At 32.8% G+C, this 25,013-nt stretch overlaps 1 protein-coding gene and 1 long non-coding RNA gene across 12 annotated transcripts in view; one reads left to right on the forward strand and one right to left on the reverse strand.

The window, feature by feature from the left end:
• Window positions 1-25,013, reverse strand: part of LOC132739799 (unconventional myosin-Ia-like) — a 113,379-nt gene that overhangs the window by 67,075 nt on the left and 21,291 nt on the right. For all 11 annotated transcript variants that reach the window (XM_060727594.1, XM_060727595.1, XM_060727593.1 and 8 more), the window contains 2 exons: window positions 10,031-10,184; window positions 4,891-5,006 (listed from right to left, as the gene is read on the reverse strand). In XM_060727594.1, coding sequence (XP_060583577.1) covers window positions 4,891-5,006; window positions 10,031-10,165 — 251 coding nt within the window. In that variant the 5' untranslated portion in view covers window positions 10,166-10,184. The remainder of the gene's footprint in view (window positions 1-4,890; window positions 5,007-10,030; window positions 10,185-25,013) is intronic.
• On the forward strand, window positions 6,804-9,397 carry LOC132739790 (uncharacterized). The gene is made up of 3 exons (XR_009627057.1): window positions 6,804-8,173; window positions 8,581-8,654; window positions 8,974-9,397. It is a non-coding gene; the product is annotated as an uncharacterized LOC132739790 (long non-coding RNA).

The following is a 25,013-nucleotide window of genomic DNA, read 5'->3' on the forward strand; positions in this document are numbered from 1 at the left end:
CCTAATGAGCTAAGCGGTCAGTGCAACTTAAAACAAATGACGGGGCCTAAATTCAAAATAAATATTTTATATGTAACCTGTATGACCCTGACAACAGAAACCTTAAATATTTCCTTTCCATTCTAAAGGTTAAGAACCAAATCTGTCATTTTACTTTGTTCAGCCTTTGAAAGACATAGGTATTAAAATGCAACATTATTAAATAAAAGCTAACTTCGAGGACAGATTTTATCATGTAACTGCAATTATATTACTTCACACTACTTCTATGCATATTTAAAACTGCATTCATATCAAATTTAATGGCCCAAACATTTTAAAGTCCCCAAACATTCCTGCATTGGTATGTAACGAAATGGAGAAAGCCCAACAAACTGACAATTTTAGTACTTTCACTAATGATAAGACCTATATATACCAATCCTAAAGGGGTGATATACTTGTGTACAAAGTTTTAGATAAGGAATCACATCACTTCCTGTCTATATCTACATTAAATTTACAAAACGTTGATATTGCACCTTGTCAACCACTGATCAAAGAATTTTGTGGAAACTATCTTAGACTTTCATCATAACTTTTAGTGCTACTGTACAAAGTTTACACAAAAATTTAATTACATGTTTTATAAGACATTCTCCCAAAAAAACTTACAGTGCTACTGTACTAAGTTTGAAACACAAAAAAAAAGATTTAAAGACATTCTTTCAAATGAACTTGTTGACACAATTGTAAATATTCAGTATGTCAAAATCCAGGCCTGGCCTTAAATTATTGCAGCCAACACTTTGTCAGCTGATTTTGTATAACTTATCTGGCTGTCCTTTCTAAATGTCAGGAATGTGAAAATAAATGCAACTGGTGGTTAAAATAAGCAAAATCAAAGTTCAGAACAGAAACAATTGACTGCTTTACAATATATGTATGCTGGTATACTGGTAGTAACCAAAACATAACTGCGTGACGTATTAGGCACAGGTGGCTTAGCTGTTGAGGTGTTGGCCTCACAACACAGGTCCCAGGAAGTAAACTCATGAATGGTCTGATTCTAAGCAAAAAGTTGTCTTAACAATCAAGTTCAATGAATATGCTAAAACTTTCCAAAGATTTCTCTTAGTGACAATAATTAACTCTTACCACACTTTAAATATCATTAATGGAATTGTCCATCTTTCAATCTCAACAAAACCATCCATTATTTTCTGGGAAAATATTTAAAAAATCTACTGACTCAAAAGCCAGTTATGAAAATATTATTGTCAACTTTTATTGGCGACGCCGGTGAGCGGCGTCGTCTATTATGTAATGCTTTTTATTTTTGCCTATGGAAGGAGCTGTTATTATTAGCAGTTAATTTCATGTTGTGTTAATTAGTTTTATTTTGATTCGTAAAAATCAAGTAAACAAATGTGTTGTTATATTTGTATTTAATAACTTTATGTAACAAGAGCTGTCCGTAAGACAGCGCGCTCGACTTTTTTAGTGCTTGCCTATAATACAAAACATTGACAGTTAAGGGCCATAATTCAAATAAAATCTTTGACAGAATTACCTTCTCCTGGACATGTTTGGGAATCATGATTGTAAACAAGTATTCCAACTTTCAAATTAATATCTCAAACAGTTCAGTCAAAAAGTGGACTGGTACTAAAAACTTAACCAAGATTCTAAGTCGATAAAAGGCCTTAATTTTTAAAACAAATCCTTGACAGAGTTACCTTCTCTTGCGTACAGATGGGGGTAATGATGTGAAATAGCATTAAAAGTTTCAAAGCAATATCTCAAAAGGGTTAAGGCAATAAGTGGATTTTACCCATATTCAATGTATTTTCTAAGTCAAAAAGGGGCATAATTCTGTCAAAACCTTGACAGAGTTATGTCCTCTTGTCTGTTGATGAAGGTCGTGATGGTAAACAAGTATGGTCAGTTTCAAAGCAATACCTCCAATGGTTTTGAAATAAAGTGAGGTGGTACAAAAAACTTAACCAAGCTCAATACACTTTCTAAGTCAAAAAAGGGCCATAATTCTGTCAAAAACCTTGACAGAGTTATGTACTCTTGTCTGTAGATGGAGGTTATGATGGTGAACAAGTATGGTAAGTTTCAAAGCCATACTTGTAATACTTCTGAAATAAAGTGGGGTGGTACGAAAAACTTAACCAAGGTGTGACGCCAACGCCGACGCCGGGGCGAGTAGGATAGCTCCCCTTTTCATAGAAAAGTCGAGCTAAAAAGCATGTGCATTGTGATATTATTTTCACGAAATTGCAGGTTAAGTTTAACAGCTTGTCCCTTAGTTTTATTGACAATACTAAAACCCGGATTTCGAATATCGTTGTGGTCTAGATTGAGGCCGTATCAGTTCATTCATTCATTTATACATTTTCAAAATTTTCCTACAAGAAGAAAATTCACCTGCAATTGAGTATAAGGATAGGTAATGAACTGTTGTAAACGATTATCCTATTGATTTTATCCTTATTACATTTATCTGTTGCGCAGAATGGTTGTTTTTACAAAGTGTACCAGTATCCCGGATGTTGAAAGCTATCCGATTTTCTGCAATTACTGCTGTCACATGGCCATCTATTTTTTATGAATACTTTACCATTAATTTGCATGGCTTAATAAAACTGAGCATGCAGCATTTCATAATTTTGCTTTTTTAGGGTGTTCTTTTGGGTTTCAGGTTTTCTCTATTTTTAACTTTAAGGGGAAGTAACTCATGTTTACTAAATTATTTGTTGTTTTCTGTCTATCTTAGGTATTACTTATAATACTATTTTTGTTGTATATAATTCACCAGTTGTAAGGTCATCAAAAGCATGTTAATGGTAGGATTTCATATTTATTTAATATAAACTGGGAATTATTAATGTTTATGTGCATACATGTATATCTTAGACTGTAGTATATTGATATGTTGAGACTTATAATTTTTCTGCATTTAAAGAGATACAGTTATGTCATTATTATTAAAGGGATGAGACTTTCATTTAAAGTTATAAATGATAAAACATGTATTGATTGAAAATGTCCTTAAACTTGGATCAAGCAATATAATTAATAAAGTCTCAAAAAATCATATTCTGAATAGTTATTCTATTTTTTTTTCTAACATGTGCATAGTTTGAAAAGGACAGCTTCTGTCTTATCTATTTGTAATGAAGGGACACCGGTCTCAACCTCCAGGTCTCCTGAGTCAAACCCGACAACAGACTGTACATAGAGTAGATTGTTACTTGCCCTTGTATAAATTTGTGCACTAAATTTTATAGTGGGTAATTTGTGCCACATGAAAACCAACAATAGTACAAAAAAGTAACCGGGGCGCCAGATGAAAACATGAAAATTCAATCTACCACAAAAGTGGTTTGTTTGTTGCATTTTCATGTTTTTGCCCGGTGCCCTTGATGCAAAAATACAAATCAGCCTTCATAAAATTTCTTATGTTGGTCACAGGTTTGAGTTCTGGTCAAGCTCAAAGTTTTTCTCAATCTGTGACTGCATATAAGCATGAGTTCAATTTCCTATGCTCTGTAACATAAGAAATTCACGGACACAAATCGATATAGTGGGGAAATATGTTGTGGTTTAGAACTGTTTCATTATTAAAGAGAAACTGTGTAGCCGGCCGGATAGCTCAGTTGGTCTTCTGAAAGTCATGGGTTCGAGTCATGGTCAGGCAGTTTCAGTCAGGGTTTAGAAGTGGTTTTTCATTGACACATGTTTGATTCATTTAAACAGGTTGCATTATTTGAAATGGACAAAGGCAGTATTGCATGATACTTTTAGATCTACAAAAGGCATTTTGATACAGTTGAAACACACTATATACTGCACATGAAGACGTTGTTTTTCTTCTTCTTCATGAAACTTCAAGCATCTGCCATATATAATGACATTCTTACATGGTTTTAAGTCTTATCTCTGATAGACTGCAGCTGGTGGATGTGACTGGTACTCATTCTACTACTGCTCTGAGTACCTATGGTGTCCCCTGATGTTCATTTAAGGTCCTCTTTTATGTCTAATATATGTCAATGACATGTCTTCAACCCTAAGCAATAAGCTTTTATTATAATGCACAGGCACGAGTATCTAAGACCTGGGAAGAAAAAATATGGCCAGATTGATAAAAAAACCTGTGTTCATCTTGTCAACAACCAAAATAAAATGTAAATAATGACCCCCTTTAAAAATATACTTCAAGTTGATAGTATATTTGTAAAGGGGATCATTATTTACATTTTTTTTCTGGTTTTTATAAACACAGTTTTTTTTATCAATCTGGTCATCTGGTCATATTTTTTCTTCCCAGGTCCGATACTCGTGCCTGTGATTATATGCTGATGACTAAGGAATCCTTGTGTCTCGTAAAATAAATCTGAAGAAATTCTTTCTCATAGCATGAGTCTTATAAGATTGCTTAATTGACTATAAATTGTCTTTGCATCTTGGCAAGACAGAGTCTATTCTTTTTTGGTTTAAGTTTCAACTTAAACTGGCCCTAGCCTCCAGGTCACATGTAATGGTACTGCTATAAAGTACACATCTTTTGTTAAGTATTTAGGTGCAAATCTGGATCAAATTCTTTTGGCGTCGCCCTTTGATGCTTTGCATCAATGCTTTTCTTGTATTAACTTTGGAAACATATTGAACAGTGCTTCTCCTGCTGTCCACTCTAAAGCCTCAATTCAATCATGAAGTATTAAACTGTTGCGGAACCTTATATCATTTTTTTTTTCACCACAACACTAGAAAAAGCTATACTTAAAACTTCCGACATGTTAGCCTTTGCTTGAGCTTTTTTAGTGGCCTTGTGATTTATAGGGGTGTGGGGGGGAAGTGTTATTTAATAACTACATGTATAAGGTAATTCCAACTTACATATGTGGCGGCAGCTCGTAAATGTTTCTACTTCTATACTCTTCTATAACTTCGGCAGTGTATAGAGGCAACTTCTGGTACGGATTGACAGACACCACCACTGTGCCGATGTAAGTCTACAAAAACAAATTACCAGTTATTATTCACCAATCAATTTTGATCAATCTACTAAACCCCTGGGTAATAATAAGGACTTCCTATTTACAAAAAAAAAAAAAACACAAAAAAACAACAGCAACAATGACCCAGCAGTGGGGGAGACAATGACCAAGCAGTGTGGGGACAGACAAAATGTAAAAGTAGGTCAATTATCATTCACTCCCTTGGGTATTGCAGGCAAGGGTTACAATTGAATGGTGCTAAACAAACAGTAGCATATAAATAAATAAGTATACAATTCTTTCTTTATATGTTTTGAGAAAAACCAAGAAATCTATTAACATTTTCCTCTACCAAAAGAGATGAATTTGTCCTAATATGAATTATCAACAGTCTATAACAGATGCTAATACCATAATATATCAGCCAGAGGTTCAGTCTCTGAACTAGTTCTATAAACCAGTGGCAAACGCCAGTAGCATTGCTTCAAACATTTAGCCTCGGCAATGTATTCAATACCATTTTTCCTTTGATTAAAAGGCAATCCCGTGTTTTATGATGTTTTAATTATAGATTGAGAGCATGTTAGATAATAATCACCTGACATGAAGCACCATTGAATATGAAATGATTTGTCATAAAAGCAGGAAAATTGTACACAATGTGGTATATCGTCTTGAAGTTAACCAAACAAAATAACTAAAACTTTCCTCAATTGGCCAAAAAATAAAAGATGATTTAGCTATATGACCGATATGTACCACTTTGGAGACTTAACTGTATACCAAAACTTTATAAAGATTTTGAGAAAATAAGAATTACATGTATATCATTTTGAACTTAATTGGCCTTTAAATAAGCATTACATTACTTCTATACACATAACTTACAGACTTCATAAATAACCTTTAACCTGCAGGGAACAAAAGTGATTAGTCCTTGCCTGACCAGTATTAGAGCCAGGCCAGCCTGCACATAAGGTGCAATCTGACTAGGCTCTGTACAGTTGGCAGACGAAACTTTAAACTTTCATCTTGATATACCCAAATATTTACAATTGAACAGGTCCACCAATGGAAGGTGGACAAGTTCATTTAGGAAATTCAGCAGGTTACATATTAATATCTCAACATAACATTAACAACAGCAAAATCAATAGTCTATCACCTAACATCAAATCACCAAGCTTCAATTCATTAATTACTTCCCACTAATAACAATGATGTGTGTAAAATCAGTCACGCCATCTTTATTAATTCATATGTAATCATTTGCTTATTTCTCCATATATAAAGGGTGACTTTCAATGAATCTGTTTAACTGTTGATTTATAACTTTTATTTCTATTGGTACAAAAACAGCATAACTGAATAATTTATATTCTATTATGTTAAAGAGTCTGTGAATGCTGGTTTGCCAACTGTTGATGGGTGTATACCCAGAAATATAACTAATACCTGTGCAAAAAATTACACAGAATATTGCATTGGTCTTCCTCTGAGTTTATTTTGTTATTTATGGGATAGACAAACACATGGCAACTTAAGAGCTTTTCTGGTTAGCCCTCAAATACAGGCTTCAAAGTAGAACCACTACCTTCCAAAGGCTTCCCACTGGAAAGGCGGCTTCTATCGTAACTTAAGCTGAAGAGTCTCAATAAAGACCTTTCATTTTAGCAGTAACCCCAAATATATTGTGACTTATTCAGTGTACTAAATGTGTTTCAGTAGGTCTTAAACTAAACTCAAGTTACAGCTCAAAAGTAATTAAAATTTTGTGCTCTCATATTGTGACGATGTGACATAAAAGACTACCCAAACCAAAATGCATGCCTGCGACAAGCTTGCCGCAAGCTTGTCACAAGCTTGCCGCAAGCTTACAGCTTAAATACATGGTTGCTGCATGCTTGCAACAAGCTTGCGCAAGCTTGCGATGACTTTTGAAATATATTGCAAGCTTGTTTAAAATTCATGCAAGCTTGCAAACATTTGATGTAAGCTTGCAATGCCGCAAGCTTGCAATTAGTAGACACTTAGAAAATTTTTGTACAAATCTACACTTAGAAATTTCTTGTTAAAGTAATTGAAACACTTAGAAATTTTTTGTCAAAAGTGTACACATTAAAATAAAAATTCCAAAAATGATAGTATCAGTGATAATTAACTAGTTTAAACTAGATTACCACGCTAAAGTTTATTATTAGTTATTTTATATATTCAGCTCAGTATTGTAAATTTACGAAGAAAATATAAAATCATCATCTATTTTAATGCAAGCTACTGTAAATGATTTGAAATTTGACACTTTATACATTTCATGTAGTTGGAAAAGGGTATCTCAGAAAAAATGTCTATGCAAAAGAAGTAAATGAATTGATTGTTAAATACATATTATTATTTCAATAAATCTACATGAAGTTATGTACAATGAAATAATATCCATTTAATTACAGGCTTTAAGTTTAACTATAAATTAATTAAAGTCTGTGATTCAATCATTCAGACACTATAATAATCAAGATGGGATTGCATTGCTTGCCATTTTTAAATTCTAAGAATTCATGTTTTTGGATAACAATAAATAAATAAATAAACAAAACAAAAACAGTGCATGAAATAATCTCATATATATTCTATATTAAATTAATCAATATATATTGCTTTTATTTAGGAAAATAAATACTACATCCACTGAGATTTTACGCCACACACATCAGAGCCTTGATAAAATTCATTGACCATCTGTGCATGACTAATTTACTCCCTGGTCATTCCGACAGATCAGGCTGTTCCATTTGATTATTTTGGGGAGAGATAACATTATAAATTTCATATGCAGAATGTGTCTAGAAGGACATTGCAATCTTTTTGTACAAAAAATTTGTTAATGATTTTTAAAATCTATATATCTATTAGCTATTTGATATTTTCTTTTACTGCTCAAAGAATGAAAGTTAAAATGATGAGTAGATTAACCCTGCTTTACATAATGATAGACCTGTCCAGTTTTACAGTAACTGTTGTAAAATTTGAATTCTAAGATATCTGGGTCAGCAAAGAGAGCAGAGGATGTACTTGATATTTTAGCAGTTTTGGAGATATTGTTTTTAACATTTAAAGTGTTTAAGTATTGGTATGATTACAATCAGAATCACCTGGGACAAGGAGATATACAACAGAATCAGGTATTTATAAACCTTAAGTTACATTAATGCAGAAACAGGTTATATATCGAATTATTAACATTTGTAACAAGAGATCAAGGTTGTTTTTATATTTTCAACTTCATGCATTTGTTTTTCTGATAATTCTTTTTAATCTATACATGTATAATCTGTAAAATATAAATTATTCAATGATTTCTTTTTAATGATTGTTTATATTGTTTAAATGGCATGTTAGTAGATCTTTTTCATTTCCTGCAAATTAAACAAATTAAATCAATTTGATTAAATAGGACTAAATGGTAACAATCAGTAGTTAAGTTGTACAGCTGAACAGGGTCAATCATAATCATTTGTTATTTTACATGTATGTGTTGTGTTTTCAATGGGAACAATCTAAAATTACTTTATACATAAATAATTTGCAGGCTGGGACATAAGTGCTGACTGTGAGAAATAGCGGCAGTGTTTAATAATGATGTGCAGTATTAATCCTGAAAAGGTATATTATTAAATCTCAATACTTTTCTATTCCACATCTTTTCTTGAAAAAATACATACTGGGTAATAAATATTGTCACAAATTTACTTATTCTCATACAGAGAAATTCTTAAACATTTGTGCACATTGAAATAAGATATACTGCATTGCTTTAGTATTTTTTGAAAATGCATAAGCATAGTTAATATTTAATAGTTAATACTGTTGAAACATTAGATTTGATGTTATTAAAAGATATGTAATATAACTGCATTTATGCAATAAAACATAGTTCATTACTGCATCTGTATTTAATTAATTATGAATTTTATCTTTAAAGGTCAGCACAACCATAAGAAGTTCTAGGAAACACTGGCAGAGGACTAAAAATTGACACCGATAAAAGAAATAGTAATTTAAATAATCAGAAACATATTTAAGATTGAATAGTTTGTCACTGACAGACTAAGAGCAAAATAATTGCTTAAAACAAAGTGTTGGATTCTAAGAAAACAAGAACCTACCAAAACCTGCAGCTAGAAAAAAAACTGTTTGTGTTATAGTGAATGTAGGCTGTTCTATTCTGTATTTGGACTAAAGGATATGTATTAAATTTTGTGAAAGAAATATGTGATCATGTTAAACTCATAAAAATTCTACCCCAAACATTCCTGTGCTGAATTCCATCCCAGAATTTTACATTTTAAGAACATTCAGGGATGCTGGAATTAGGCTGGATTTTTTCAATGTCATCCCATGAAGGCTGGACTATTTACGGTATTTTACCATGGTAATTGGAAGAAACCATTAGTATATGAAAAAATTAACATCAGCTTCTTTTTACAATTTATGATTAAATAAGTTTATCATGGTAATTAATGCCTTTTTTTTTTCCATGTTATATAGGATTCAGAGACTGTTATACGTAGCAGCTCCCTTTCCAAATAGGGTTTACAGTTTTTGCAAGCCTGCGATTAAGCTTGCGCAAGCTTATACATTAAGCTTGCGCAAGCTTATACATTAAGCTTGAAGTTATACATGCACAAGCTTGCGACTTAGCCTGTGCAGGCTTGCAGATAAACCTGCGCAAGCTTGCAAATAAGCTTGCGCAAGCTTACGATTAAGCTTGCGATTAAGCTTGCGCAAGCTTGCGATTTAGCTTGCGCAAGCTTGCGATTAAGCTTGCGCAAGCTTAAATATTAACTAGTTTGCAGTCAGATTTTTTTTAAATAACTGATCGCAAGCTTGCCGCAAGGTTCCAATTACTAGCCAGTAGCAAGCTTGCAACTTAAGCTTGCAGCAAGCTTGTGACAAGCTTGCAATGTTAGCTTGCGATTTTGGTTTGGGTATAATAAAAGAATAATAATTAATGTTAAAATTCAATAGTGTATACATACATATATCTGCTCATGGGAGAAACGCTTTTTAAGGTTCTCGATGAATGCCTCCTCTGTTAGAGGGTCCAGTAACACAGCATCACTGATGCCGACATTATGCTCCAAAATATACTGGGCACCCAGATGCAGCGCCATCTTAATGTGTGTTTATATCCTGTAATATATATAACAGTAATAATTATTATAATAATCATACAACATCCATAAACCCAATATCCTGTTAAACCTTTTTAAAGTGCACATCGCCCTGGCTGTTTTGGAACAATCCATTTTTAAGTTGTTTCAGGCATTTCAGTATCAAAGTGATAAAATTGAGTGGCAAAAAGTACATAGACTTTAGACTAGGCTGCACAAAAACCCAGCTGGTCTGGCTGAATGATGGCAAACCTAGGTCTGTTAACTTTCAGTTCATAAGTGTCTTAAATGGGCTTGTCCATCTTAATCAATCCAAAAAAAAACATTCATTATTTTTAGTGAAAATTTCACTGTGCAGACCAAGATCAGATGTGGCACTGCTGGCATGTGCCGGCTGATCCTGGTCTGCACTGGTTGCATGGATACTTTCATCTTTTGTCGAACACAAGTACGCAACTTTAAACTGACATAAATGTGTATGTTCCTTAAGTTCTCCATTTTATTTTCCCCTTAACTGTCTATTACAACCAGACTCTGTGACACTTTATAGGTGGTTTACCAACAAGTTATCTCTAAAACCAAGTAAAATGTTCAAAAGAATTTGGAAAATAAAATGGAGAATTTGAGCAAACTGAATTATCTCATTATAATGAAAATTACTGATATGACAGTTTTCTAAATACATGTACTTTAGTATTATGTCTTCCTGTCAATTTTCCCAGAACTGCATGGTCCTTTCAACACAAGTGTTACTGTATAAACAAACCTTATTTTTTAGACTAAGAATATATCAAACAAACAGTTTCCACTACCAAAAAGAAGGGTATACACTCTATTCACATTAATCCTTCAACTTACAATTACCACAATGAGTTTGTACCTCTACAATCTAAGATCAACCACAGTTGTTTCTTAATGTGCTAACAGGTTGACACAAATCTTCATGTCAAATTGGTCTTAATGGAAAACAGTCTGTCTTAATGTTATCATGACAAAAACAAGGGAAGTTTTAAGAGACACAGCTTCCTGTATACTAATTAGTACTTTCACATACAAATGGCTATGGGAATTTTTTTGATTTTTTTAAGGGGGCATGTAGGGGGAGGGGAAGCACCAACTAGCACTGACAGCCTTGCTTTAAGACTATTTTCTTTCAAATTTTGAAATGGAAACCGACATTGCAATACACACATATGAGCTCTTAAGGCTCTTTGTACTGTTGACTCACCAACTTTCAAATTTTAGTTTTGTATTTAAGATTTTAAAATTGATATGAAATTTCTAAAATACCATTCAGGAAATTCAATATAGGGTTATTATGTAAACATTAACATTAATCAACCGTTATCTCATCTTTAAAGTCTAAAATAACAGCAATTTATTACATGAAATAATACAGATCAAATAACCTTTATTTTCTTCCAAAGTAGTTTTAGTTTCCTATTTATTATAAAAATTGGAATTCAACATTGTTTTGTTGGAATTTCAACATTGTTTTTGATTAAAGTCATTGAGAAAGGTAGAATTTAATACAAGTCTGGGAAATTTAATCAATATTTACAACTTGTAATCAGCCTATAGGATGTAATTTCATTTTTTTTTAAGATCCCCACTCTCCAATGATGCTGTCTATACTTAATGAAATCGCAATATATTTCAATCTGACTTACCAAAGGAAATCATTGCCAAACAACATAATTTACCTCAATTATCTTAAGTCATAACATTTGAATAAACAATAATTAAAAAAAACAAGGGTGCCATAGTCACAAAATACGCCCGTTTACGAAAGCTTTAGATGGAGATGGGGGCATTATGGATAAGTGTTATCTAGCAAGCAAGTTTTTATCCTTGGCACAGCCGCACTGTGTTGTTAAATGAACCTTAAAACAAATCAGTAGGGAAGATAAAAAGTACATGTAATTGTAATTTAATAACTAAAAAATTCTGATTTAAGATTTTATTCTAGGGAAATACATTTCATTACAATTCTTAATCTTTGAATGAGCTGAACTGATATTTACTTGAAAATTAAAATATAATTAAATTTCTATGAGAAAGAATTCACATTTGATAAGGTAATTACTGTATGATCTTTATGAACAAATACCAAGTCTACAGAACACCATAGTTATCACAGTTAAGAATCTTGACCAATGAATGAAACATGTGTAAATAAATGTTACATTCTTTAGAACATACTCAAGTCCAAGAAAGAGGATTATTTTATGCCCTTTGATTAAATTCTATTTTTAGAATTGAAAGTGAAAGTAGATCAAGGGGAGTAATTGTGTAAGTCATTTATGAACAAAGTAATAACTTTGTTGTTGCCCTTTGATTAAATTCTATTTACAAAATCTGGATATTTCATCATCTTTAGTGACCTTGACCTTGTATATATTGACCTAAATTATATGTATCACAGCCATAGTCTTGATAATGACCATTTGTGTTACAATCCCTCAATAAATGATGACTAAATGGTCCATATACACATCTTCATATTTTTATCTGAACTTTGACCTCTATGTGTGACCTTGACTTTGGCCGCAAGGACCTGAATCTTGCACGCGACACTCCCCCTCACAATGGTGAACATTTGTGCCAAGTAATATTGAAATCCCTCTATACATGTGGAAGTTTTGCTCCGGACAAGCATTTTTCAATGACCTCTAAGTGTGACCTTGACCTTTGACCTAGAGACCTGGTTCATGTGTGCCGACACTGCTCCTCATAGTGGTGAACATTTCTATGAAGTTTCATTAAAATCCCTCCATACATGTAGGACATATGCTCCGGACAAAATTGGACGCCGCCCGCCCGCCCGCCCGACCGCCCGCCCCGCCAGGGGCGTTCCCATAATACGTCCCGTTTTTCAAACGGGCGTATAAAAAATGGACATCCTTTCGAAAATAAATTAATAAATTTCATTTAAAGTGGATTGGTCTACAATGGGCACATTTTTCATATGTATCATATGGATATTCTTATAAATGTATCATATAGATATTCTAATAAAATATTGCTCAAGAAAAAAAATGTTGATAAAGGTCTATAAATGAGTCAGTATGAACATTTAAATACGATGAAAAATATAATATTGTGTTCTAAAACAATTCATTATCTGCTATATGAATACAATTACAATTAATATCCAATCATTGTAAAATATTAAATTACTATCTCGTACTTGCCAACATTACATTCATGTTACAAAAAAATTCTTGGTTTGTTGTTATATCTGATAATAAATACAATCAACATAATTATTTACTATATTTCAGACCTTCCATTATAGTCCAACTCACTTTAAATATGTTGAAACAAGAGGGCCATGATGGCCCTGAGGTCGCTCACCTGTATATAGGTATATAGCCCCCCCCCCCACACACCCATAAGAAGATGTTTCATGCTAAACATCTAAGCTCTAGCTCATTGGGCTTTTTAAAAGAAGATTTTTTACACATATAGTTAAAAACAATGACACCCCTGGGGTGGGGCCAGTTTTGACCCCAGGACTTTTATTTGAACAAACTTTGTTGACACTTACTAGAAGATGTGTCATGCTTAATATCTAAACTCTAGCTATTTGGGTTTATTCAAAGAAGATTTTAAGTTTTTGCTATACAAATATAAGGAAAATCAATGACCCCCGGAGCGGGGCCAATTTTGACCCCAGGGCTTTTATTTGAACAAACTTTGTAGACACTCACTAGAAGATGTTTCATGCTTAATATCTAAACTCTAGCTATTTGGGTTTTTTCAAAGAAGATTTTTTAAGTTTCTGCTATACACATATAAGAAAAAACAATGACCCCCTGGGGCGGGGCCAATTTTGACCCCAGGGCTTTTATTTGAACAAACTTGGTAGACACCTATTAGAACATGTTTGATGCTAAATATCTTAGCTCTAGCTCTTTAAGTTCTTTAAAAGAAGATTTTTTAAGTTTTTACTATGTGCATATAGGGAAAATCAATGACCCCCTGGGGCGGGGCCAATTTTGACCCCAAGGCTTTTATTTGAACAAACTTGGTAGACACCCATCAGAAGATGTTTCATGCTAATTATCTAAGCTCTAGCTCATAGGGCTTTTTAAAAGAAGATTTTTTTAAGTTTTTACTATACACATATAGTTAAAAACAATGACACCCCTGGGGCAGGGCCAGTTTTGACCCCAGGGCTTTTATTTGAACAAACTTTGTAGACACTTACTAGAAGATGTTTCATGCTTAATATCTAAACTCTAGGTATTTGGGTTATTTCAAAGAAGATTTTTAAGTTTTTTCCTATACACATATAAGGAAAATCAATGACCCCCTGGGGCGGGGCCAATTTTGACCCCAGGTCTTTTATTTGAACAAACTTTGTAGACACTCACTAGAAGATGTTTCATGCTTAATATCTTAACTCTAGCTATTTGGGTTTTTTCAAAGAAGATTTTTTTAAGTTTTTGCTATACACATATAAGGAAAATCAATGACCCCCGGGGCGGGGCCAATTTTGACCCCAGGGCTTTTATTTGAACAAACTTGGTAGACACCTATTAGAACATGTTTGATGCTAAATATCTTAGCTCAAGCTCTTTGAGTTCTTTAAAAGAAGATTTTTTAAGTTTTTACTATATGCATAAAGGGAAAATCAATGACCCCCTGGGGCGGGGCCAATTTTGACCCCAGGGCTTTTATTTGAACAAACTTGGTAGACAATCATTAGAACATGTTTCATACTAAATATCTTAGCTGTAGCTGTTTGGGTTTTTTAAAAGAAGATTTTTTAAGTTTTTGCTATACACATATAAGGAAAATCAATGACCCCCGGGGCGGGGCCAATTTTGACCCCAGGGCTTTTATTTGAACAAACTTGGTAGACACCTATTAGAACATGTTTGATGCTAAATATCTTAGCTCTAGCTCTTTGAGTTCTTTAAAAGAGGATTTTTTAAGTTTTTACTATATGCATAAAGGGAAAATCAATGACCCCCTCGGGCGGCGCCAATTTTGACCCCAGGGCTTTTATTTGAACAAACTTGGTAGACAATCATTAGAACATGTTTCATACTAAATATCTTAGCTGTAGCTGTTTGGGTTTTTTAAAAGAAGATTTTTTAAGTTTTTACTATATGCATATAGGGAAAATCAATGACCCCCTGGGGCGGGGCCAATTTCGACCCTAGGGCTTTTATTTGAACAAACTTGGTAGACACTCACTAGAAGATGTTTCATGCCAAATATCTAAGCTCTAGCTCTTAGGGTTTTTTAAAAGAAGATATTTAAAGTTTTTTCTTTTGGTTGCCATGGCAACCAGAGTTCTGCATGGAATTAAATTCTTTGAACAATTTTTAAAGGTGACCACCAAAGGAACATTCCTGTGAAGTTTGGATGAAATTGGCCTAGTGGTTTATGAGGAGATGTCATTTAAAGTAAAAGTTTACGGACGACGGACGACGGACGGACGACGGACGACGGACGGACGGCGGACGACGGACGGACGGACGCCGGACGAAAAGCGATCACAAAAGCTCACCCTGTCACTTTGTGACAGGTGAGCTAAAAACTGTTCAAAATACGATTTCAACGAGTACAGTTATGTGCATGAGCATTCAAATATTTATAAGAAATTATTAATTACTGAGAATTCACTTAATTTCGTGAGCAAGAAATTTCCTGGTTTTATCACAAAGAACATTTTTGTGGGTTCTTAAACTCATGGATTGTTAATTTTTCCAAATGGTAACACAAAAATAATGTCATGCAAAATAATCTTACAGCAGATGAACTGAAACTAAATGAAATTTCCTTATTAATGTAACAATCTTTACTTTGGGGATTAACCTTAGTCCTATCCACAAAAACCACAAAATTTAGTTCCCCACAAATAATAATGATTTTGCAGTACTCGTCACTATCAAATACACTTAACAATTGTTTCACTGCAATCATTTACAAGAAACCAATTTCCGAAGTAAGACAGCAGACGCTGCATCAACAGACAAGCACCTGCTGCAAATGCAAGTAAAACTGTCAATGCCAAAACTCAGAATTTAGATATTTCGTTTAAAAGTTAAATTAAGCCATAGGAAGTTGTTGAGAAGCAATCTTTCGGAGAATAATTAAAATGATGTGAAAACTGAAGAAAAGCAGACGCAATATACATGTATATAGTTTCAGTGCAGAAGTAGAATACAGAACATTGCCAATTTCCGCTGCCAAGAAAGTCCAGTCTCGATAAATGGAAAATGTAGTGCCTGATAAAAGATGGTCTTTAAAATATAGAATATATTCATTTGCACCTGTGAAGAAAGTCCAAAAATATAGTGTTTGTTAAAAGGTGGTCTTTAAGAAATTTAGGACATTGTCAGCTGCACCTGCCAATAAAATCCAGTCTCAATAAATTCGAAACAGTTATGCTTGTTGAAAGGTGGTCTTTAAATTAAGAATGTAAAACAATGTCAGTTGTACCTGCCAAGTAGGTACTCGTTCTAAATAAAGGAGAATATATACAAAATTTACCACTTAAGGAGTGCTTGTTTAAAGGTGGTCTTTAAAATCAAGTATGTTAACAATAAATAATTTGTAATATTATAATGAATTAGTGGACAGGACTTTTAAGATAGGATTTTACACATGTGGTCTTTATCCAGAAGTTTTTAGGTCAGGTTTTTATACCATAGTTTTGTTACAATTAAGGCAAGGCCCTATAATAATGATATCAATGTAAAACATCATGTTGTCCATCCTTTATTACTATGTAAACACTTGTAACACCTGTAACCTGCCCAATGTTACATCCTACAATAATGTTACCATCCAGCTCTAGTTTATTCAATTGACTAAAATTCTAAATTGTGTTAACAGCAAACAAAATTATAATCATTGCACCACTCCAACTTTGGGTTTAACAGCGACATAGACACATTACTGGTAACACCAAGCAGAACAATATAAATATTAAGTAGGCCCAAAAAGAGTTGGTATAAGTGAGCCAGCCAAATCTTAGAATACAAGTAAACCTCCTTTAAGTAATCAATCAGGGTTTTGGATGGAACTGAGGAAAAAGTTCTTGAACTTTACAACAAGGTTGCAGTAGTGTAAGTATACATGAACTTGAGTACTTATAATTAATTGTACTTACTTGTATTATTTTGTTTTTTAGAAAATGAAATATTATAGTTTAATACTTCAATTAAACAACAACGATGGACAGAGAAAAAGTATGATTACTTATTTACAATAAAAGCAAATTAATCTTACTATGTGAAGCAGACAGCATTATTTTCCTGCAAAATTTCTCCGCAAGAATTTAAGTCTCAGAAAATATTCTCCAATCACAAACATCAAAGCTTCTTTCAGGCAGCTTAGTTTCAGACGCACCAAGTGTTATTCTAAATACTCTTATATACTTGAACAATAACATAACTTAGACTTTTTACTCTTACCATGCTATATATCTTAAATGAACTTCTCATCAACCATTCATCATTTTTTGGATGCAGACCATGATCAGACAGCACAAATGGTCGCATGGGTCACAAAAATTTAGTTGCCACTAGCAGGCTAAGTGTTAAAGTTACATGTGAGGCTTGTCTAGAATCATGTCATATTCTTTTTCCAATGTCATAAGACATTATAGATTATCTGTACGATAATCATGTCAAATGTTCCCGCATTTAATAGCAAGTTTCTAAAAATAACTATTTGATAATAAGATTTTAATAATAACTTCTTCATAAAGTATTCTTAAGAGAGCAAATTTTGGTAGACAGCTAAGTGCTTATGTTCTTGCATGATCGAGATATATAAAAAACATTCCACAAAAGGAAATAAATACTTTCGAAAACTTAAACTTTAATACACACGTGCAGTTAAATGATCTTAAAGTAGGTAGGAAAACATTATAAATCTTCTAATGACATGTCATTATCGTTTAAACAAGTTGTCCATGATTTCAATTACTTATCTTCTGTGATGACATTAATATAAATGTAGCAATTATGTTAATGGTAACAGTCTACTGTATTATTATGTTTTAAAGATACATAATTTATACTTAAGTTGATTCATACTTCCTCATTCACTCCAGCAATACTTATATACATAATGCTTTTACAGTGTTCATTTCAAAAGAATAATAGAATTTATGTAAGTAAATATTGCTTGATCTTACAATAGGATAAGATTTTTTTTTAATGAGGAAAAACAATTAGAGGTTGGAGTTTTGTTAGTGCTTGAACCCACAATCTTTAGTTTGAGAGGCAGACAGTCCTTCATCCTTCTGGAATCAAAAGTGATAAGTCTTTTCCACCAGTGAAGAGCCAGGCCAGCCTGTAGCCTTGGTCACCAGGAAAGAGCAAGACCAGCCAGCCTGACCTGGCCATATACTGATAACGATGACATCTACTGGCCACCTCAAACAATGTTCATTAACTTATAATAACACTTTCTAAACTTTCCTTAAAAATAACATAAATATGGATGCAAGCTGTTTAAATAAACAGTATCTACTTCCCTATACTTTTGTTTTTTGTGTGAAATCAATACTACATTGAAACATATGTATTTATAATTTACTGAAGTTGATAACCAGTCTACATTTAAGTTGAAAACAAAAAATATAGTCATGTACAATAATTATTGTATAATTATCAAACAGGTACAAACTGCATTTTAATTTAAAAGGAAATGCAAAGTCAATTGATTTACATGAAATTGATATCACTTAAAATGAGTCAACCAAATTCTCTTTTACATAAGGTGATTTCTTCTAAGACTTAAACCCTGCTCACACTTTTATTTTTTCATACAGGAAACCAGTTTACATATAAATCAAACTTGGTGCCTCAACTCAGGTGTCCTTAGAAAGTTTAGAGTTTTTGCTATCTTTTGATTCAAAAGGGAAAATCTGAAATATGGTCTGATTTGTTTCAATATTTCAATCAAAGCTAGAAAATATATATTTTGTACAAATGACCTGAGTAAATAAATCAATTTGAACAATGTGTAAAAACTGTAAAATCTCAAACCAAATAAAATGTATCTTGTTTCAATGTAATAATATAATAGGTTATAAATGTATCTTGTTTCAATGTAATAATATAATAGGTTGGCATTGAAACAGACTTATATCAAACAAGTCTAAGAAAGTGCTTAAAAAATAAGCATGGGACAAACTCTATATCATTTCCTAGTAGAGTCTTAAGTAAATCTATGTAAAATGATAACAAAATTTCATAAGACTCTTCAGCACATAATAATATTATAATCTCTGAGTGAAAAACTTTTAAAGGACCATTTTTTTATCATATTGTGTGTTTGTTTGTTTGGTTTTACAATGCACCAACACATTATAGGTCATAGTGGCGCTGAAACAGGAAAGATAATTTTGGCTAACCTCGGGTGTTTCAAACTAAACAAGAGCCACCGCCGGACGGGGGCAACGCTCGACTTTTTACTTTTTCTAAACACAAACATAGATAGGTTTGAACATACATGTATCTTAACATTTCCATTTTATAAATTTAGTTGGTCTGTCTTGTCACATTAGTTTTGTTTATATATTTTGTATATATATATATATGAATAGAAACATTAAGCAAATTTCTAAAAATAGCAACATGACGCAATTTCTAAAAATAGCAACATGACGCAATTTCAAAAAATAGCAACATGACGCAATTTCAAACATAGATAGGTTTGAACATACATGTATCTTAACATTTCCATTTTATAAATTTAGTTGGTCTGTCTTGTCACATTAGTTTTGTTTATATATTTTGTATATATATATATATGAATAGAAACATTAAGCAAATTTCTAAAAATAGCAACATTACGCAATTTCTAAAAATAGCAACATGACGCAATTTCAAAAAATAGCAACATGACGCAATTTCTAAAAATAGAAACAATGACGCAATTTCTAAAAATAGCAACAATGATGCAATTTCTAAAAATAGCAACAATGATGCAATTTCTAAAAATAGAAACAATGTCGCAATTTCTAAAAATAGAAAAAATGACGCAATTTCTAAAAATAGCAACAATGACGCAATTTCTATAAATAGCAACAATGACGCAAATTCTATCAATAGAAACAATGACGCAATTTCTAAAAATAGAAAAAATGACGCAATTTCTGAAAATAGAAAAAATGACGCAATTTCTGAAAATAGAAAAAAATGACGCAATTTCTAAAAATAGCAACAATGACGCAATTTCTAAAAATAGCAACAATGACGCAATTTCTATAAATAGAAACAATGACGCAATTTCTATAAATAGAAACAATGACGCAATTTCTAAAAATAGAAAAAATGACGCAATTTCTAAAAATAATTTCTAAAAAAAGCAACAATGACACAATTTCTAAAAATAGAAAAAATGACGCAATTTCTAAAAATAGAAAAAAATGACGCAATTTCTAAAAATAGCAACAATGACGCAATTTCTAAAAATAGAAACAATGACGCAATTTCTAACTAGAAATGTGTCATCATGCCACGGATGCCCCCGCATGCAGCCAAAATTTCAGATGTTTTAATATTTAGTTCCAAATTTGTTTGCACAAATTATTGTTTTCATTTAAAGTTCAAAGCCCTTAAAACTTTTCAATGTTAACACAAACCATTTCCATACAATGTTCAAGGCACTGAAATTATTCAGTCTTAACCTTTTGAAAATAGCATATTTCATATTTGTAGCCAAAAATAATGGCTACATACATTTCCACAAAAAGTATGAGTGCTGAAACTGAAAGTTCAAAATTTTTTTCCAATATTCAAGAAAGATAAGTTTGTCCACAATCATTGAACCACGACCAAATTCAAACTTAAACTGCCTATTCCTAAGATGTATCTATATTATTTTCAAAGTGAAAGGGACATAACTCTGCCAAAAAATCATCGAACCATGACCAAATTCCAACTTGACCTGCCCATTCCTTTGACATATCCATATGTCAAATTTGAGTTGAATATGTAACACTGTTGGGTAGATAATGAACAGAAACTGTAAATTTCATATTTTTTTCAAAGTGAAAAGGGCATTACTCTGCCAAAAATTATTGAACCATGACCAAATTCGAACTTGACCTTGGCCATTCCAAAAAAATATCCATATGTCAAATTTGAGTTGAATGTGTTGTACCGTTGGGAGATAATAAACAGAAACTGAAAATTTCATATTATTTTCAAAGTAAAAGGCGCATAACTCTGCCAAAAATCATCGAACCATGACCAAATTCAAACTTGACCTGTATTTTCTCATGACATATCCATATGTCAAATTTGAGTTGAATGTGTTGTACCGTTGGGAAGATAATGAACGGAAACTGAAAATTTCGTATATTATTTTCAAAGTAAAAGGGGCATAACTCTGCCAAAAATCATCGAATCATGACCAAATTCGAACTTTCCTGTATTTTCTCATGACATATCCATATGTCAAATTTGAGTTGAATGTGTTGTACCGTTGGGGAGATAATGAACGGAAACTGAAAATTTCATATTATTTTCAAAGTAAAAGGAGCATAACTCTGCCAAAAATCATCGAACCATGACCAAATTCAAACTTGACCTTTATTTTCTTCATGACATATCCATATGTCAAATTTGAGTTGAATGTGTGTACCGTTGGGGAGATAATGAACGGAAACTGAAAATTTCATTATTATTTTCAAAGTAAAAGGAGCATAACTCTGCCAAAAAATCATCGAACCATGACCAAATTCAAACTTGACCTGATTTTCTCATGACATATCCATATGTCAAATTTGAGTTGAATGTGTTGTACCGTTGGGGAGATAATGAACGGAAACTGAAAAATTTCGTATTATTTTCAAAGTAAAAGGGCATAACTCTGCCAAAAATCATCGAACCATGACAAATTCCAATTTGACCTGTATTTCTCATGACATATCCATATGTCAAATTTGAGTTGAATGTGTTGTACCGTTGGGGAGATAATGAACGGAAACTGAAAATTTCGTATTATTTTCAAAGTAAAAGGGGCATAACTCTGCCAAAAATCGTCGAACCATGACCAAATTCGAACTTGACCTGTATTTTCTCATGACATATCCATATGTCAAATTTGAGTTGAATGTGTTGTACCGTTGGGGAGATAATGAACGGAAACTGAAAATTTCATATTATTTTGAAAGTAAAAGGGGCATAACTCTGCCAAAAATCATCGAACCATGACCAAATTCGAACTTGACCTGTATTTTCTCATGACATATCTATATGTCAAATTTGAGTTGAATATGTGCAACCGTTACTAAGATAATGAACGGAAACTGATGATGACGGAATGACAGAATGACGGAATGACGGAAGGACGGAATGACGGAAGGACGAAAGGACGGAACAGGGTAACACTATATGCCCCGGCCATTACATGGCGGGGGCATAAAAATAGAAACAATGACGCAATTCTATAAATAGAAACAATGACCCAATTCTATAAATAGAAACAATGACGCAATTCTATAAATAGAAACAATGACGCAATTCTAGTTGTTGTTGTTGATGTAAATATATATATATACACACACACACCAATAAATATATAATTATGGTCATTTAATGCACAAATCTGAGAAAATTCAGTAATTTAACCTTCAAGGTCAAGGTCATTAAAGAGCCCAAGCAAATTTGGGTTTGATAAATAACAAGGTCTGGTCCTTAAGAATGTTCTTTTATAATATGAAGTTGATCCCTTCAATAATAGCAAAGTTACAGTCAGTTACCGCCAAAACAATGAAAATTTCAATAATTTGACCTTCAAAGACAATGTCATTAATGAGTGAAGGTCAAGAACTTTCAATATATTTTTAACAGTTATCTTTAAAGATTATTATGTTCAAGTTTCAAGAATAACAAAGTTACAGCCAATAAAAGCCAAAAAAATGAAAATTTCAATAATTTGACCTTCAAAGTCAAGGTCATTTATGAGTGAAGGTCAAGGTCTGGCTGGTTATTTTTAAGGGATATCCTTGAAGATTATTATGTTCAAGTTTGAAGACAATCCATTCAAAAATAACAAAGTTACAGCCAATAACAGCATGAACAAGCAAAAATTGGACTTTTAACCTTGAAGGTCAAGGTCATTTATGGATGAATGTCAAGGTTAGTGTGGTCTACTGAAAGGTCTTGTCCCAAGGGTTGTTGTGGCCAAGAATGAAGACAATACACCAAGAAATAAAAAAGTTATGATCCAGGTACAAGTTTGCGGACGGCAACGGCAACGCCGACCTGACTATAACAATACCTCTACTTTTTTTTTCCAAAAAAAAAAAGTCGAGCTAAAAACTACACAAGGGGTCAAAACCAACTCACCTGCTGGAGCTTAGAGATGCATTATAAGACTCCGATAATTCGAACTCTTATGATCATGCACAGATAAACAGTGGCTGCAATTCTTATGCCTCCACAAATTAAAGGCAAGCACGTCAGCCACAAGGGGCATTAATTATATTGTGTGTACAATAAGAAACACATTACGATATATTACAGTGAAAACAATTGATATCATGATCATTTGATGAGATAAAATAAAGACGTATTTACTAAAATACATTTTTATAAGAAAATATTAGTAAATGTACCTCTCCTCTATAAAAATAAACAAATTTCTTGTCAAAATTAAACAGCTTAAATTATGGAAAATACATAAATGTGACAAAAACAAGCAAATTATACGAGGGTTGATCAATAAATTCGTGGACACACTCCATAAATTGTTTTTTGGGGAAGGAAAGTTGATATAATTATATTTGACATTTATTCAATTATTTATCAATTTGATGTGTAAGTTTCAGATAAATAATCCGTATATTTTATCCAAAATGACAGTTTTCAGCAATACATGTAAAGCTGATCGCCGCAGCTCATTCACAACTTACGTTACGTTGTGACGTCAGCGTTATATCTTCTCAAACAAGAACCGGTTGAACCGGGTGATGCTCCCCGAGAAGGTTCTGGACACAGGAAAGTATAAAAAAAATGAACAAAGGGCAATAACTCCAAAATTAGACCAGGCTTTGTTTAGGTTCTTGAAGCGTTGCAGTTCTATCCAATTATATCTAGCTACCTACAAAGTTTCATGTTGATATCTCTAATAGTTTTAAAGTAATGTCCAGGACAAAAGTCAAAAAGTAAAAATAAACAAAGGGCAATTACTTCAAAATAAGGCAAGGCAGAGTAATGATTCTTAAGCACTGCACTTCCACCCAATGAGACCTATCTATCTACAAAGTTTCATGTTGATATCTCTTATAATTTTAGAGTAATGTCCCAGACAAAGTTCAAAGTGTCAAAATGAACAAAGGGCAATAACTACAAAAGTAGGCAAGACAGTGTTACAGTTCTTGTGCACTGCAAACTTACTCAATGAGATCTATCTACCTACAAAGTTTCATGTTGATATCTCTTATACATTAAGAAATATGTCCCGGACAAAGTTCAAAGTGTAAAAATAAACAAAGGGGGATAATTCAAAAATTAGACAAGGCAGAGTTACGGTTCTTGTGCACTGCACACCTACTCAATGAGATCTATCTACCTACAAAGTTTCATGTTGATACCTCTTATACTTTTAGAGTTATGTCCCGGACAAAGTTCAAAGTGTAAAATAAACAAAGGGGGATAATTCAAAAATTAGACAAGGCAGAGTTACGGTTCTTGTGCACTGCACACCTACTCAATGAGATCTATCTACCTACAAAGTTTCATGTTGATACCTCTTATACTTTTAGAGTTATGTCCCGGACAAATTTCAAAGTGTAAAATAAACAAAGGGGGATAATTCAAAAATTAGGCAAGGCAGAGTTACGGTTCTTGTGCACTGCACA

The sequence above is a fragment of the Ruditapes philippinarum genome, unplaced genomic scaffold (assembly GCF_026571515.1).
Source record: "Ruditapes philippinarum isolate M1 unplaced genomic scaffold, ASM2657151v2 ctg232_1_1_1_1, whole genome shotgun sequence".
Taxonomy (NCBI): Eukaryota; Metazoa; Mollusca; class Bivalvia; order Venerida; family Veneridae; genus Ruditapes; species Ruditapes philippinarum.